The 17,815-nt window shown below is 46.8% G+C and overlaps 1 protein-coding gene across 7 annotated transcripts; it reads right to left on the bottom strand.

Moving 5' to 3' along the window:
- Positions 1–239: 239 nt before the first annotated feature.
- Positions 240–14,701, bottom strand: LOC128815894 (uncharacterized). 7 transcript variants are annotated; one of them, XR_008439747.1, is made up of 9 exons: positions 14,115–14,701; positions 9,898–10,078; positions 8,032–8,219; positions 7,882–7,941; positions 7,343–7,690; positions 6,549–6,624; positions 6,034–6,120; positions 4,540–5,326; positions 240–310 (listed from the first exon to the last, which is right to left on the bottom strand). XR_008439747.1 is itself a non-coding variant. In XM_053993003.1 (9 exons), exons 4-9 carry the CDS (start codon positions 8,204–8,206, stop codon positions 4,879–4,881), a joined length of 1,194 nt encoding a protein of 397 aa, XP_053848978.1. In that variant the 5' UTR covers positions 8,207–8,219; positions 9,898–10,078; positions 14,115–14,226; positions 14,481–14,543; the 3' UTR covers positions 3,784–4,878. The 7 variants fall into 7 exon arrangements, 6 of the variants coding, with proteins under 6 accessions (XP_053848978.1, XP_053848979.1, XP_053848980.1 ...); XM_053993003.1 differs by lacking the exon at positions 240–310 and having other exon boundaries at positions 3,784–5,326; positions 14,115–14,226; positions 14,481–14,543; XM_053993004.1 differs by lacking the exon at positions 240–310 and having other exon boundaries at positions 3,784–5,326; positions 14,481–14,701.
- Positions 14,702–17,815: the final 3,114 nt, after the last annotated feature.

Here is a 17,815-nt window from a genome sequence, read left to right as displayed (position 1 = left end):
CTCTGAGCAGAACGTCTCACCTGATTCCAAAGCTCTCCTGGCACTTCCGTTGGGTGCACACCAAGGCAGGGAGTGCATCCTGCTGGTGGAGGGCTCCAAGCTCTCCCTCTTCTCTCTTTTTGGCCTCTGAATATAATTCATCCAAGCTTTTATGAGGCAATTCACATACAGATTTTATTAGAAGTGTATGAGCTATGGAAGGCCCTTTTATTTCCTCGGTGTATTCAGTACACAGAGAACTGGTGCTCTGGTTAATTTTATTTCTTTGCTTTCTGTGTTTTAATAATGATCTCCTCAGTTCCATTCAGCTCTGAAAAGGTGGGAGAGATGGAAAGATATGAGTTGGAATAATGTAATTATGTACTGCAGACAGAGAAATATTGGTTAAAGTGAAGTGTAATGAAAATATGACTGAGGCAGAGACATAAATGACTGCTTTAAGTACAAAATCTGATATATTTCCACATCTCTCAGGCATGGGAATGCACTCTCAAAAAAAAAAAAAAAAAAAACCAAACAAACAGAAAGCCAAACCAAAACCAGATATGATTTCAAGAAGAAAGTAAAATGATATAAAAACTTACTTTTATAAAAATATTGTCTAGATATAGCTCTGGGACCACACTCTGTGTGGGTTGTTTTATTTTTACTGGCTTTTCGAAACCAAACAAGACAAAGACTTACCAGAAAAAAAAAAAAATCTTCCTGTGACACAAAGTATTTGTGTGTGGGTGACAGTAGGAAATGACACACAACTCCAAGCTCATACAGGCCAAGGCTTGTCCTTCTGGTATTCCTTTCATCCTCCAGCTGAGCTCTCCCTGTTCCTGCAGCTGCCTGATGGAGGATATCAAACCAAAGACACTTCCACCACCCACTGCACCACTCCTCCTGCGCAGAGGATTTTTCCAAGTGCATCCAACCAGACTGGAACACCAGGCAGGCTCAGTGACGGCTGTCTGGGGCTCATGGAAAGGCAGCCAGGCTTTGTAAGCCTCAATTAAAACCCAGGGAGGGATTTAGCTCCATTTTAACATCATTCCTTTATCTGATACTCACAGTCTGCATCTCATTAAGTGAATGTGTTTTGGTTTCTGGGGGATGCACACAGTGCAGGCATTGAGAGACTCAGCAGTGAGTGTTTCCTACAGACCACGTAATGGGAAAATTAAAATCTGCCTGTACTGAACATGGAACCCTCCCGGCAGGGTTCAAGGAAATTAATTTTAAATAAATGGGGTTAAACACCAAAGAATCTCCCTCTTGTTTGGGCCATGTTTTTTCCCCCACAAAAAGTCATGCTGCCAGCAGCACCTCTACAACTGGAATTTTTTTCTTTTAAAAACACTGGCACAGGTTGCCCAGAGTAGCTCATGATGCATTCTTGAAAAAAGTCACAGTCAGGTTGGATGAGGCTGATCTAGTTGATAATGTCCCTGCTCATTCCAGGGTGTTGAAACTAGAAGACCTTTAGTGGTCCCTTCCAACTCAAACAATTCTATGATTTTTATGAAATTTCATAAAAAAGAAACCCTCATGAGAAGCCGCATGTTGGCCCAGCTGAAAATGTAAATTTTGATACAGAGCAGGCTGGAAAGGTTCCCATCTTTCCCTGAAAATCTGTGTATTGCTGCCAGTGAGTAACATGCAGCTTTCAGCTGGTTCCTAAGGAAACAACAGAGGTGTAACCAGGTGGTAGGGGGTGTGGTAGAGCCCCATTGCAGTGTTTTGGGGTGCTGGGGACCAAGGGCCCTCAGAGAGCCACACAGGCCCTTGAGATCCCTGCACACCCCAGCTGAATCCAACCTGAGGTCAGCCCTGCTGCTCCAGCTCCTCCTGGAGGGCAAGAGGTCTGGATATTCCATTCCCATCCTGCTTCTGCAAATGCTGACAAGCACCATTTCTCTTGCTTTTGAACCAAATGCAAAACCTGCCTGGAGACCTCCCCTGTGTTTTGACCCTCATTTTCACTGTCCACACCCTCCTGCACCCAGAAGCTGAGCAGGAGCATAATTTTTAACAAGATGCTGCAGATTCAGCAGAGTAATTAATCTCAACAGCAAGTGCTGTCCACTTTTTCCTGGTAATTCATTTAAAGTGGGAAGTTAATTCCATTCAATGGAGCTGCCCTTCACTGCTTAGAGAGAGACACAGGCTTTGAACATCCCCGAGTGAAGTGGTTCTGGCACAAACCTTCCTCCTCCTCCTCTATCTGCCCTGACGCCCACATCCCCATGGGAATGCCACATGCCAGTGCTGTGTGATCCTCCCTCTCGAGGCTGATTAGCCAGAGCTGGAGAGTTCAGGGAGGTGAGAGCATCGGCATCCTCGCGCTGACGTTTGATCGCCGGTGGCTGCCCGTGCTCCCAATTAGCCTGCAAACGCTGCCTCCGGCTCACAAATACTTTAAAAAATGAAGTTTGACGAAAAGCCGCCTGCGTTGCCGTTCTTCAAGCCTCTCTGCCATATCAAAGCCTTTGAGAATATCTGAGGACAACTTTTATAGCCGAGAAGGGCCCATTTGAGCGCTGGCTCATTAGTGCTGTGGCTGTGCTGCCCATGGAGACGCAGAGCATCCATCAGCCCGTTTACCAGGAGCACTCCTGAATACCAGCAAGTGCGTTAGGCTGGGAAGTTACCTCTGAGGGAGCCACCGAAGGGTTTTTCAAGCAGAAAGGTCACCCAGCTCATCGGCTTCTAGGGGAGGTGATTAGAGCGGCGCGTTTCGGGAGCCGTGGCACCCTGCAGCAAGTCCATTCCCTGGCTCTTTTTTCTCCCTTCGCTCACAGTAATGATCTGCAGCTCGTCACAGGGGGCTCAGCGGGGGAGGACAGCAGCAGCACTATTTTAATAAATAACATTCATGAACTGGCTTTCCAGGCTGCAGCTTGGGGAGGGATGTGATGAACATTGGGAGGAGAGATTGAAAGAGACACTGGCACAGGGTGCCCAGAGCAGCTGTGGCTGCCCCATCCCTGGAAGTGTCCAAGGCCAGGTTGGGCAGGGCTTGGAGGAACTTGGGACAGTGGAAGGTGTCCCTGCCCATGGCAGGGGGTGGAACAAGATGAGCTGTAAGGTTCTGCAGGACAAGGCTGCTTGTGCCTCCTCAATCTTCTCCCTGATAAGTTAACATTAAAAACATTGCCAAGGCATTTCCCTGAGCAGTGATTCCAGCCTAAGGCCTGTGGTGGGAAGGTCCCAGGTTTCTGGCAGGGCTGGTGTATTTCAAGGTGTGTTTCTGCACTGCGGAGGTTTTGGGGCACTTCTGCTCAGTTGCAGTGTATTTTCCAGGAATAGCTGCACTCTGGGCTCTAAGTGACCACAGCAGACCTGCTCCAGCTGCTGCTCAGGCCAAGGTCCCTACAAAGGAGAAATCATCACCAATGTGCTTGCACAATAGTTAGGAAAAGCATTTGCACTGGCAAAATAGAAGGAATGTCTTTAGTTGTTACTTCTGCAATTTAACATGACTGTTAGAAACATCTGATGAAAATAGTGCCAGAAACATTGGCAAGCCTATCTCCCTCCAAAACCAAAATACATCACAGCATTAACCCCATTTTACTGGATGAGCTGAAAAAAAAAGGCTGAAGGGGGAGGAAAATTCTGAGAATAACACCTTTCTTTTTTTTTCCCTTTCAAAACAGCTCCTTGTTTCTCCAATACATTTATTTTGCATTATTATTTCTCATGTAACTGTGAAGAAATTAAATACTTGAAAACACAACAAAACATATAAATTAAACCAAATGTTTTGATTAATGCAAAGCCACTGGCATTTCTTTTCCTGAATAATTTAAAAATTAAGCTGAGAAAACCAATTCCTTGTCTGAGAAGCTTCTGTAAAAGGGAATGTTTGGTATTTTGCAGCACTTCTGTTAAGTGCTGGACTGGTGTCAGCATCTCATTCTTTTAACACTTAGAACAATTTTAACCCACCCACACTCCAGCTCTGAATTATTTAGGAAAAGATGTGTCTTTCTAGACCTTCTCTGTAGTCCCTCAGCAAAGTGTCTGGTTGTGCTTGGCATTTCTTATCTAGGATAAAAATACTGTATTTAAATAACAGTGGCAGTGTCCACAATATGTGTATCTTTGAAGCAAAGTTGGGCCATATTTTGTCCTCCATCCCTCACTCTTGTGTCATAAAAATGTAAGGGATTTCTCCTGTATGGAAATAATCTGATCTAGAAAGGAAAATTAATGTAACTTTCATGGGTGACTCCTTCTCTTGTTCAGCAGGCTTTTGTTAGGGAAGACAACTCCTCCATATAGCTACATTCAAATAGAAGGGGAAAAAATCAAGTTATCATTTTCTGAATGTTTTAAGGAGTCATTTTAATGAGTCTGCTTTTCTGTTAGTGTTGGAAATAAAACATTCACTGTTAGGAAAGAGTAAATATTGTCCCACAGGCAGAATGAGGCAACCAGAGGCAGAGAGAGAGAAGCCACATTGGGTGACACAGGTTGTCTGCAGCTGGATTCCCTATCCCAAAGCCAACATTTCTGTGGAAATGTGGAAGTGTGGAACAAGCCTACCTTTCTGACCCATTCTTGGACTCAAATGGAGCCCTGAAGCCTTTGAGCACCATCAGAGTCATAGAGGTGATTCCATGCACCCACAGTGAGGTTTGCACACAGACTGGATGGGAAGGAACTTGTAGAGTGCAAAAACCGAGCCAAGCTGGGCTCAGTTCCTGCTCAGTTAATGGAGGCAGAGGTTTGGCAGTGTTTGAGCAGTGTTTAGCACATGGTTTACTTGGGTTGGCTCCCTGGGGGAAATCTACTGAGCAGCAGCTGCTCGGCTCATGTCTCCTGGGAAGGCTGCTCAGGGGCACACATGGGAATGGCAGGAGGAGACACCAAATCCCCCACTCCTCAGAGACATTCTGTCTTAAACTTCTGCCTCAGGGCTTTCTGCACATTCTGGATCTTCTCTGTGATCACAGTGTCACTGAGGTGATCCCCAAACTTCTGCTTCAGCAGCACCCTGATGATTTTGATGCAGCGTTCGTCCATCATGGGCTTTGCCTCCCGGAAGGTGTTGCCCCTGCGCCCCGTGATGGAGTGGCTCTGGATGTAGTCAGAGGTGAAGAGTTTGTAGAGCAGAGTCTTGCAGGCTGTGCTGATTTTCTGGTCAAACCTGATGGTCTCTTTGAGCTGCTCCTTGGTGTAGCCATTGAAGAGCTCCACCACCTCACATGGCTGTCGGTGGGGCTCCTCCTGGAAGGACAGGGATTCCAGCCTCTGCACCTTCTTCTTCAAAGAGAGGACATCCTGTTGGAGGTCCAACACCATCCTTTCCAGATGCTTCATCTTATCCACCCTGAAAAATTAAAGTTGCTTATGTAAAGGCAAGACACCATGTCCTCACTGTGGATGTCACTCATCCACCCAAGCAGTGAGGGCAGGGCAGGAGAACTCCTCTGACAGACTATCAGCCCTTCCAGCTATTCCTGGGTGAGGAGTAAGGCAGGAGAGAAAAATGTCATGGTCTGGACTTTTCAGTGCTCAGGAATGTTCAGTTTAACCCTCAACTCCCCCTTGGCATGCATACATGGAGACTTTGATGCTCAATTTTCTTCTTAGTTGTAAGGAAAGACATAAAGCTTGTCTTGCAGTCCCAGGACACACATATTTGTGGTATTAAACAACAGACTTGTGGGAAATGACAATACAAGAACCATAACTTGAATTTTTTTGGCACACATTTCTTTGCAAGAAAACTGTCCCTAGCATCACTTTATCACTGGATACTGGCCATCAAAGTAATGAGCAATAAAACAAGGAACACACAACCATGTTTTGATTGTTATAGGCAAGAGCTTTGTAGTTTCTGCACTGTTTTAGAGCCTTCTTGCATCTCTAAATCCAAGCCCTACAATCAGAAACACCTGGTTTGATTGTAAAGAGACTCAGTAACTTTGGAGTTTAAAATTGCCCCACTTTGTCACCCATCTGTGATCTCACTGCTCACTTTTGTAGTGAGAAGGAGAACACAGTTAGGAACAAGAGCCTTCTTTTGCTAATTACCTTTCCACCTCATCAGGACTGAAATTTTTGTGAACCCTCTCGAAGCCATCCATCTCTTGCAAAGCATCAATCTTTTGCTCCTCACGGCTGGAAGAAACAAGCAAGTTAAACAGCACTGCCACAAACAGCTTTGTGCTCATATTCAAATTCATTCCTGAGGAGAATTATCTGGAATTCAAAGCAAAGTCAATTCTGGTTTCATTTGCAACAAGAATAAAATAGACTGAGAGGGAACATGAGGGGTTCTCGATGTGGACAAACTCCTCTGCATCCCCCTGGCACACAGATATGGGGGACCTCCCACTGACCCGCCATGGAATCAGGACTTCAGAGCACAGGCTCATTTCTCTGCTGTATGTGCCCACACAAACTCCTGTTATCTTCTGTGCTTTGGGTTTAACCTCCATGAGCATCTATTCAAAGCAAGCACTGCCAGAGAATGGAGACAGTGTGGACAGAAATCAGTATGTGTGGTGTGGAACATCCAGGCTCCTTACTGTGCTTTCAGGTGTTACCTGTTCAGACAGATCTGCTGCTGGCACGGGGACAAGATGCCATCTGACTTCCTCTTCATTGGAAGGGCAACATAATCTGCAGCAGGGGTGGGAGACAAGCTGAAGAATCAGCTGTTGAAAAGGTCCTGAAGCCCTCTTTCTCCAGAACAGATTATCTAAGCACCCCTGCTAGACTGCATGGTAACACGTTATTCCATTTGCATAACAGTGATCCAGACAGGCTCTCCAGGACTGATCAGTGGGGATTTGTTATTAGAAAAAGGTGGCATCTCAAGGGCTTCTGTTCCAAGTGCAAATGATATGGTGAGTGGGGGCAAGGCAAGCAGAGCCAACTTGTCTCTGGATGCTGCTGTTAGTCAGCGGTAAATAAGACACTAGCATATTTTCATAAGTGCATTTAATGGGTGTAGTAGTGGGTGGAAAAAAAGGGAAATAGGCAAATCTGAGAAGGTTTGACTAATGGAGACACAGGGCTTTTGGGAATTTCAGTTATTCAGGCATTCATTCATTCAGATTGCCTTTTGGCTTGTGGGGAGAGAATTGCTAGCCCAGGAAAGAGCTGATGCCTGACAGAGCAGAGACCATACACTACATACAGGCATCTCCCTTTAGACAGCCTTCCTGGAACAGATCTCCCAGGTGGAAAGGACCAGGAAATGCCATCTCTAACCTCTGCAGCCCTGAGACAAAGCCCATACAGCCCCAGTGCAAAGCAGAGTTTTTCTGGCTGCTCTGCACATCCCCATCCCACCCTGTCACTCAGGACCAGGAAGCAGAGCCAGACCCAAGGTTACCTCTGGCAGCTGGACCAGCCCTGTCCTCTTCACTCTGGGAAGTCCCTGGCCCTGGCATGGCCATGGTGATGAAGGTGGATGGAGGTGTGAAGGCACTGGCTGGGTGTGGGGGAGCTGCCAGCAAGCAGGGGCTCCCTGCCACGCTTCCCAGGACACGCCTGTCCTTGATGGAGGAGCTGCTGGCATCATGGGGCAGGCTGGCCTCAGCCACCCTCAGCACTGGCTTTGCAGGACAGGTCCTGTCACTGGGGTATTTCCTGGATGCATTCCCTGAGGTCCATTTTGGAAAGGTTTTCCTGGATTTTTTTGGTGGGGACGGCATCATGCTGTGGACAGCTGGTTCTTCTTCTGAAAGGAAGGGAGATACTCAGGATGAGCAATGGGGCAGCAATGTGTGTATCTTCCACTCCCACTCAGTGCTTTGTACACTGATTGCAATGATGTGAAATTTATGATGGGACTACAACATGTTCAGCATCCTCCCACCCAAAAAGGCCCATGGAAGTTGAAAGGTGCAATTTTCAAAAGCCCTTACTCACTTAACTTCTCCAGGAGCTGTCGATCTTCCAGTAGCTTCTTTTCCAAAACACCTTTATGCTCTGTAGGAAGAGAAGATCTTTCAGCACTAAACTCCTTCTGCTCCTAAGCAGCCTCAAATTGCAAACCCAGGCCAGAGAGGTGTCACTTACCACTTATGCCTTCCACCACACCCCAGTACAGCCCACTGAATCCAGGGCAGCGGGCCAGGACCTGCTCCCCCAAGGTGTAGAGGTGGAAGGGCTTGCGGGGCTCCTTGATGTTCTCGATGTTGATGACCCGGCTGCCGTCTGGCCAGCTGATGAGCACGTAGAGCTTGGCTGACATCAGGGCTGCCCACCTGGAGCAGAGGGACAGTGTGGGAATGTCACCACAGGGGTTTGGGCTCTCCTGTGGGTGGGAGTGTTCACAAGCTGTGCTTTACCCAGGCCAGGACAACCTGCAAATATAAAATACCTGACCTTGCATTTTCTCTACCAGTTATTTCTCTGTTCCCATTCCCACCCTTCTGAGCTTGCCTCATCCTAATGCCCTTTGCTAGGAGGCTGTCTTGGGTCTGACTGAACGCAGCACCACATGCCTTCAGTGCATCCAAGTGTCCTTTGCAGTGACAGCCATGCCAGGTCTCTGGGATCAGGCAGGGCCAGCCCTCACAGCTGACACTTTGAGCAGATGCTGAACAAGCCACTGAGTAGACACAGGCTGGTTCCTCTGCCCCTGTGAACCATTACAGCTCAAATGACTTCTGTGGATCTCCAGCAGTTTGCTCCAGTGCAGGGCTGTGTCTGTGTGATATCAAGGCAGTGCAGAGAAGAGACTCAAAAAGACCCAGGAGTAATCCAGGAAATGATTGTTCCCTTGCCTGCACAATTATTTCCCCCAGTAAGCATCAAAATGCTTTGATAAGGAGAAAAGAAAATTCCCTTCATTTCACCCATGGGGAAACTGAGGCACAGACCAGTGATAAATATGTTTAAGGCAGTCAAGCAACAACACTGCAAGGAGCTGGATCCTAAGTCCAGGCCCACGGCTCTGCCCACTGAGCTTTCCCCTTCTGCCCCTGGAGCTGCAGGCTTCCATCACTGGTGAAACTGGAGAGCCAGGCTGGTGGTGATTTCCAAAATCTCCCGTGCCAGAGGAGCAGCTGAGGAGCCGAGGGCTGCTGAGCTCAGGAGCAGCTTCTTTCCAGCTCCTAAGGGCCCTGGCAGCATCACCCCAGTCCTGCTTGCTCTGCTCGGCAGCAGGATTTGGCAGAAGGGTTCTGGGGACAGGGCTGAGCCCATGTGCTGGGCACCAGGTGAAGAATGGCCACAGTGTCCAAAGAAGATGGGAGGAAGCTGGAGCAGGCAGAGGAGAGTTGGAGCTGGCAGAAAAGGCAGCTAGGACCCAATTTATTCCAGTTTCTTGTTTTTTCTCCACACCCCCATTAAAGTCCTGCCTGGATTTGATTCCTCTCACTTGGAAGGTTCAAGTTCACCCTGGAGAACTTTCTCCTTCCCTATCTCAGCCACCATCAGCTGCGGCAAAGCTCCCTGCAGGAACTGTAACTCTCCCCAAACCTGCCAGTCTGCCCTGCTGGCACAGTCTCACACCTGGTTTTCTCCAGCCCTTTTCTCCTGACTGATACACACCCTGGCATTGATTTTTTTATCAGGAAGCACCATGTACAAATGATCTGTGTGCATGTCTCCCCACATCCCTTCCCTGAAACAGGCAGATGCCCCCAGCCCTCTCCCAAACACAGGGAAGGCTACAGAGCAGAAACTGGGATAAATGCATAGCTGAGCCCTCTCCCTCTCAGAAACAGAGCTCCACATTCCAGACAGCAAACAATCCCAGCCCAAACAGCTCTCTAGAGGGGTTTTCCTTTAACATTTAAAGAAAACACACTGATCTTCCTTCCCCAAACCAGTTGTTCATTTACCCTTAAGAATGCAACAAAACTACACAAACACAAAAACAGAGAGAGAAAAAAAGAGAGAGATCACAATCCTGATAGCAACAGAGCTGCTCCTTGCCTGGTTAGCACTGCTCCAGGTGTTGAGTCTTGCAAGATGTCTCCTGTCTCTCCAGGGCTCTGCTGCCTGTTCCAGGAGAGGAGGTGACCGGACACTTCCTTGCCTTGGGCTTGTTCCTTCACCACAGGTCCTTGTCAGGTCTCCTTTGTCTGGCTTGGAAAGCTCCCACCTGCTGTCCCCACTGCAAAGGAAAAAAAGAGCTTTTGCTTTCTTTTGTCCTGGTTGTTTTGTTTCAGCATTATTATTCCTGTTCTTTTCCCATATACATATATTATTTTTTTCCTTAGCTTGTTTCAGGTCTGTTTCTTACAGGGAGAGAGAGCAGAAGAGAAGAGAAAAAGCCTTGGGTTTTTTGGAGCATGAATAAACCTTGCATTTCCATGAGTTATTCATGAATAATTCATGAAAATGCATGATTAATTCAGGTTCATGAATTATTCAGGAATAATTCTCGAACATTCCTGGTTAATTCATGCTCACACAGCGAGTGAGTCAGGCTCTAGGGCTTGGAGAATTCCTTTCTCCCTGAGACAGGAGAAGAGAGGCTTAGAGAAGCTGCATTGTGCACTTGCTGTTTACTGCCTCTGAGAAGAGAACATATTTTGGGCCCTTTTGAAACAAGAATTGGAAAAAATTGAAATGCCTGCAGCCTCCTGCCCACGGAGGAATAACACAGCACCAAAAGAAAAAAAAAATTAAAAAGAGAGAAAGAAATTGGACTTGCTCACAGAGGAAAGCCTGGCAGCAAGTTTTATCCCCTTTCAAAGCATCTTTCTACCCCCACCTCCCTGGTTAGGATACAGCTCACTGCTTCAGTTTTTACCCCCGGCCACTGGATGAGATGGAAAAACAGGTGGGGAGTGACTCCAAACAGCACTGTCTGTTTTATCTCAGCCAAAAACAGCACTGGGGGTTGTTGGGAGAAAGGGAGAATTCACATGTTCAGTGTCACATTGGAAAAGGACCTTGATTAGATTCACAGAGTAAGAAAAATTCCGCATCCCTGATTTGCAATATTTGCTGCTAAAAAATACACCTGTCAGCCCAGGTAAAAGCAGATGTTCAATAGAGAGCTGGTTGGGATTAGGTAACAAGCAGATATGAATAGAAAAGCAGCAGTATGTGACTTCTGCGTAGTTATGAATGATGTTGCTCAAGACTGAGTTGCATAATAATAAGAAATGGAAAAGCAATTATGAGAAAAATAATAGACGTACACAACAATGGAGATGAGATTGGATTCTGGTTTGAGGCAGGACTTGGTTCCAATAAAATCTGCCTGGGAAGAGGGCTGCCTTAAACTAGCATTGTTTGCTTTCCTTTGAAGAACAACATCCAAAACATAACAGATGAATATTCCTGGGGTAGAGGTTGGTAATTCAACTGCAAACCACAGGAGAGGAAGGATTGCAGGAACCACAAGAGGAAGACAAATTGTAGTTTCATCAAACAACAGAAAAGTCAAGTGCCTGTATATAAATATACAGCGTTTGTGTTGAATTATCCCAGGAAAATGCAAGTCTGAAGCAAATCCCAGGTGTTTAACTTCATGAAAATTAGCAAGCCCTGATTAGATTTCCTTCCCAGTCGGTGAATATGAAATCCCTGGGCAGATACCTCAGTTCCGGGTGGAGGTAGAGTTACTGTGTTCAGGAACCTCTCCTCTGAAGCTCCCATTTTTTTGAAAACAAGTCCACACAGTGGCCCCAGTGCCAGCACATGTCAGCCTCTGACCTGCACGGGCTGAGATTTAGATTTCAGCCACAACTGAAGAACAACAAAGGCTCCTTTGTGACCATACCAGAGATAGAGCCCAGAACAGCATTCAGCAGCTGTTTAAGCACTGCCCGGGTCTTTATCAGAACAATCTTAATTGATGTTGGAAGGGATTTAAAGGTGGTTTTAATCCCCTTTCTCACTTAACCTCGGCAATGTAGTTCTTCTTTTGGCTGAGTTCAGCAGCCCAGTCACAGAATCCTAGAATGGTTTCAGTTAATAAGGACCTTAATGACCATCTCATTCCATCCCCCCTGCCTTCCACTATGCCAGGTTGCTCCAAGCCCTGTCCAATTGGCCTGGAACACCTCCAGGGATGGGGCAGCCACAGTTTCTCTGGGCAGCCTGTACCAGGGCCTTACCAACCTCACAGAAAATAATTTCTTCCCAATATCCATCTAAACCTGCCCTCTGTCAGGCTGGCTGAACCCATTCCCCCTTGTTCTGTCACTCCAGACCCTTGTCCAAAGTTCCTCTCCAGGTCTTCTCGAGCACCTTCAGGCATTGGAAGGAGCTCAAAGGTCTCCCTGGAGCTTGCTCTTCTCCAAGCTGAGCTGTCCCAGCTCTCTCAGCCTGTCTCCAGAGCAGAGCTGCTCCAGCCCTTTGATCTTCACAGCCTCCTCTGGACTGGCTCCAGCAGCTCCACGTCCTTCACCAATTCCAGCAAGCAGCCAGAGTTCAATAACAGAAAGACAAGAGCTGCATGGTTCATTAATTTTTATCAACACAAGGAAATGACACAGGAACCCTCAAGCCCTGTGGTTCTCTGAGACCAGCCCTGCATCCCTCCCAGGCTGCCGGGAGAAGGGGAGGGCATCGCCAGGAGGGATCAGCAGTGCCAGGGCAAAGGGTGGACAGAGATCCTGCCCTGTCTGGGCTGGCAGGGTGGCTGATGGAGTCATTGGGATGGATCTGGGGGACGGTTTCGCATTCCACGAGGACAAACGCTGGAGTGTAAGGCACTGTCTGTACCCAGAGCGACCACCCGGTGGCATTTTGCTTTTGTAATGAAACAAGTACAAGTCCCACCTCTGCCTGCGTTCCCGGGCACAGTGAAATCCGATCCGGGCTAATGAGGCTGGAGCTAACTGCATTTTAATTAAAGATTGTCTCTTTTCTAACAGGCCAGAAAGAAGCTCAATTACACAGAATGGGGAGCAAAGCCACCATGAGGGTCAGCAGCCAGCTAGACCCTGCAAGTCCTACCTACCACAGTTTGTTAAATGCATTCCTCAGTTGGAGCTCTGCCCTGTTATTCCTCATGTGACAGGGACAGAAAACAATGAAAAAAATCAGAGCCCAAATGCACCGGGCACAACTTTGCAATGGGTTCTGCAGAGAGTCCACTGGCTGTAAGGGCTTCCCATTTACCTAATGCAAATTCTTATTCCTTCTCTATAATTGCCCTGAATTAATTAAGATCTTTTCAGAGCACAAAGTATTTTATTTCTCTTCAGAAAAGGGTTTCCCCTTTGTAATCCCATTCCAAATCCCCTTTCTTTTAACCGTAGCAGCTTCCCACCATTTTGCAAACCATTTTTCTTTCAAGCTCTCTGTATTTATTAAACCTTTGTGCTCTACAATATCTGTTTCCTTATCTGCTTGGCTGGCTGATTTCTTGGGGCTCCTTTGTGAGCTTGGCAGTCAGATAGCGGCAGCACAGTTAGCAAAAAAAAAAAAAAAAAAAAAAAAAAAAAAAAAAAAAAAGAAAAGATTTTTCTGATTCTGTCAAGTATTTAGCATTAGTCTCTTTTTAGTATTCAAGGGGACATGAAGGGAACTAGCAGGAATTAACCAAACTGAGGAGGTACCAGAAATCAAATAATAGATAATTTCCATGAGACTGAAAAGGAAGACAGTATCTTACATTGCAATTACAGCTGAAGGTACCTGGGAAATATCAACCTGCTTAACTTCAGGTATCTGAGCAGCTCCTGAGAAAGTGGCAGGATTGATCACACCTTTTCAATACAGCACAGGCTTTAGTGCCAAAAAATCAGGGCCAAAAGGCATAAAAAAAAAAAAACCTTAATGTTTTACTTAGTAACAAGCCCCACTGAGAGGGATCCCAGCACATCATCTCACTAGGGGAGGAAATATGATGGGGAAAATTTATCTCATCACATCCCGGGCGCTCAGCACCCTTTTCCACACCATTCCTGGATGGAAAGGTGCTGCAGGGACCTGAGGTCCGTGCTTGGGAGCAGCAAATCCGAGTGCAGAGCAGGCAGGGTGCCAGCAGCTGCTCCTGCTCCTCCTCTGAGTCACTGCCCCGTTACCGTGGCGAGCACAGCCACGAGCACCTGAGAGCAGCTCCAGCACCGAGAGAACGTCTTGTTTCCTGTTACTCCAGCAGCACAACTCTGATTACACGTTCTCCCCCTGCTGCTAATTAATTAAATAAAATCAAGAGCACGTTAGCAGATGCAGAAGGGACTCACCAGTTGGCACACGCTGCCTCCAGCCCCCTCCACAGCATCCCTGTGGAACAGAGCTCTATTTCCCCAGCATTTCAGGGCTGGTGTTCCCCCTCTCCCAATTTTTGCCCTGTTTCTGGCAGAAGGCACCAAAAAGAAGTTCCTTGCATTAGGAGGGAATGTGTTTTGGGCTGATTTTGGACAAAAAGTCGGGTGGGGCCTCATCCCTCTCCCTGGTGCCTTGGGCTGCCACACTCCGGGTGGGAGTTTCTGCAGCAGCACCTGATCCTCTGCCAAAAAGCATTAAACCCTCTGATTTTATCTCACAGCACTAATTACTTCTCACAGGGCCTTTGATGCTGCTGAATAACTCATTAAATTCTCTCTAACCTGCCACAGCTTTGGCTGAGGGCACAGGGCCCTTGCAGGCCCGGGTGCCTCGTGCAGAGCCACCTCGGTGCCACCACGCAGGCAGCGTGTGCCAGGATGCTCTCGTCCAGGACACCATGCACAGGGATGCAAAGAGAATGGAAAGCTCTGTCAAACACGCTGTAAAATCAGGCAGAGAAATTGTCCTTGACCAGCTCTCTCTCCAGGCCCTGGCACCAGCAAATGGGCCCTTGTGTGAATAGATCTGTCAAAGCCCATGGGAGCAATTCCCATCCCAGGCCTGCCTAATCGAAATGGCATCATTTTCGTACCTGACTACTTCAAAGGTGAAAGCATATTCTCTCTAATTTGCTAAATTGACAAAATTTACTCCTCTCAGGAGACAGTCTCATTTCCATCTTCTACCTCTTTAGCTTTGTACACTCAGCCCATAACATGAAAAGATTTTAGCTTAATTTCTTCTCCAGGAAAGAAGTCATTGATCTTTTATTTGTGGCACTTTAATTTGGCATGTTGACTGCAAAAATCCACTTCTCATCACATCGAAGGCTGATCTAATAGTGCCAATTACTCCAGCAGTGGAGATCTTTAGAGGGATGGGTGGAAGGGACAGGATCAAAATGGATGGGTCTTCTCAGAGGAAGAAGCAGAATCTGGGAAGACAGCACAGCTTTAAATTAGGATATCTGCTGTGCATGGCAAGACAAAACACAACCCATTCCTCATCCTGTCTCTGGATGTGATTCAACCCACTTGTCTCCAGCTCTGGAAGTGTGGTGCACAGTCTGGTCCTCACTCCCCTGGCAAATGACAGAGCTGAGCTGATCTCAGCCTGGAATCCCTGTGGATTGACAGCAAGGACTCCTACAAGATGTAACTCATGTGTTTGTGACAAGCACAGCATCCACTGGCAGGAAATGTTTTGCTCTTCATCCTTCCCACTCTCCAGGTATTTCTCTAGGAAATTTCACTCTCTAGTGTGGATAAAGCAGTAGAGATGGAAAGTTCTGTGTGCCCCAAAAAGCCATCAGCCTGTTCATCCCACAGCTCTCTCACTCACAGCCAAGAGTTCTGTGCAGAGCAGGCAGCAAACTGGTCACTGCTGGCACTGCCTGTGGTCTGAACTGGGAACTGTGCATCACCATCAAGCTTCAAGTGTTTTCTAGTGGGAAGTATTTTACGCAGTTCCCTCCAGATTCTGGTTCTGGGTCAGTCCTACAGCAGCTTTGGGGCAGTGTTTAGGTCAACAGAGTCTCCCCAGGCTGCAGCTGGAGCTCGGGGCCTCCTTCCAAACCACAGCACAGCAAAGAAGACGTACTAAGGTCACAATGAAAAATCCTCTGCTAAGCCTTCTTTACTGTCTCCTCAACTCCTAATTCTGATTATAAAATGCTATTTAGGAAGATCAGACTGATCAAAATCAGGACATTTTTGTAAAAATGCTTTTTGAAGCTTTAAGATGGAAGGATTTTCACTGAAGTCATTATTCCTCTTACAAGATTTTCAGCATCCTGTTGTTTTGACTTTCTATTCTTATCTCCTGCCAACTTTTACCTGCCCAGAGCCAATTGTTTTGCTGACAGCTGCCATGCCCATGTGCCAGTTGCTGAGCATCACTGAGTTGCTCACTAAGGAAAACTCACTCCTTTATACTCTTTGCAGAACCAGGGAAGATCTTGCTTGTTCAGTTGGGCAGTGGAAGAGTTTTCTATTCAAACCTACTCTGTGTGGCATCACTGGTGTATTTTTGACTCAGAGAAACCTGTTTATTTTCTGCTCTTAAATAAGGAGTGAGCAGCTCCATGAGCAACACCACGGCAGAGGAAACACAAACAGGCTGTTACTCAAACAGCATCTCTGAAGGGATTGTGCTCTGCTTTTCAGATGAGATTAAGAGCTCAATTACAGTAGAGAAAGAGGCTTTCATTAAATCACACATAGAACATAATAAGGACAAATTACAAAGCTTCAGAAGCAAATCTGTGTCAGACTGCTGGCTAAAGAGACCCTTTAGGGGAGGTCTTCAGTGGTTTCTCCTGCCCTTCTGAAGAAATGAGTCCTACACACCTCATCTCACCACGTTTTTGAGGAAAGCTCACACCCAGAATCCTATTCTTTGAATGCCTCTCCTCCAGTGGCAGAGATGAGCAGTATAAGCAACTACCCCCTCATGATTGTAGTGAGTGGGGTGAAGCCTCGGGTTAGTGCTGATGTGCACAGTTTAGAAGTGCAATAATTTGTTCTGCTAACACAGGAAAAGCCCAGAAGCTCAGTGTTGTCTCAGTCCCATATTGGTAAGAGGAGATGACATGTGGAGTTTAAAGAATTTTAAGGCCCAGCAGCTAAGGGATGAATCAACTATCTAAAGCCAGACCCTGGACATAACTTTTTAATTCCTGCCAGGCTCTCCTGTCTGCAAAAGCCTCCACCAAGAAACCTGCTGATAAGGAGGTGAGGAAAGAACAGATTCAAGCCCCTCACACAGAGGAGAGAGCTCAGAGACCCTCAAGCCAGAGAGATCCCTCCCTGAGCAGCCAGGCTGCCCAAACTTTCAAAATCAAAGCTCCAGTGTGCAAATCCCAGGCACACGAACCACAGGCAGAAATACCCACTGGCCTCTGGATTTGCAGGTGACTGTGCAAATGTGAACCTGGAGCTGAGGGACTGGATGTTTCTCCCTCCCCAGAAACCCAAGGTACTGCATGGCAGAGCTCAAAGTGGACAGCAAAGGGTTACAGGGCTGCCCAGAATCCTGCAGCCGGGAAAGGGGAAGTCCTGGTTCAGTCACAGAGTTGTCACCACTTGATTTTGGTCCCTTGTTATTCTGCTCACCTGGAATATATTATGGTTAATTAAAGGCAGTTAGCTAATTGGATTGTAAGCAGGTGCTGGTTAAAAAAAAAAACAAGCCACTGTTCCCCTTTGAAATGCCAGACAGGAGATTCATTGAAATTCCCTTTGAAAAGACATCCCCAAACCTCCTAATCTGTTGATGAAAACAGTCAAGGAAAAAGGAACAAATGTTTTTCAGGAGGTTTCACAACTTGGGCAACTACAACCCCCATCAAGCATTAGGATTGAGGATTCTCATTCCCACACCAGGAAACCTTTCAAAGACTCATAAACTTTCATTGAAAAGCAGTGCCAGAATGCACAAAATTGAACAACAATCCCATGAAGGCATAATATTTCCATCAAGGCCAGGATGAGATGAGCAGGACAGGATGACTGGGCTCTCCAAAAGCCAGACCTCAAAGCTGTGTACAGGATTTAATCCTGATATCCCCTCTAGTTATCCAGAAAAGGATCAAGACATGTGAGGGAGCTCAGAAAGC

The sequence above is a fragment of the Vidua macroura genome, chromosome 17 (assembly GCF_024509145.1).
Source record: "Vidua macroura isolate BioBank_ID:100142 chromosome 17, ASM2450914v1, whole genome shotgun sequence".
Taxonomy (NCBI): Eukaryota; Metazoa; Chordata; class Aves; order Passeriformes; family Viduidae; genus Vidua; species Vidua macroura.
This window is presented reverse-complemented; position numbering and strand designations above follow the sequence as displayed.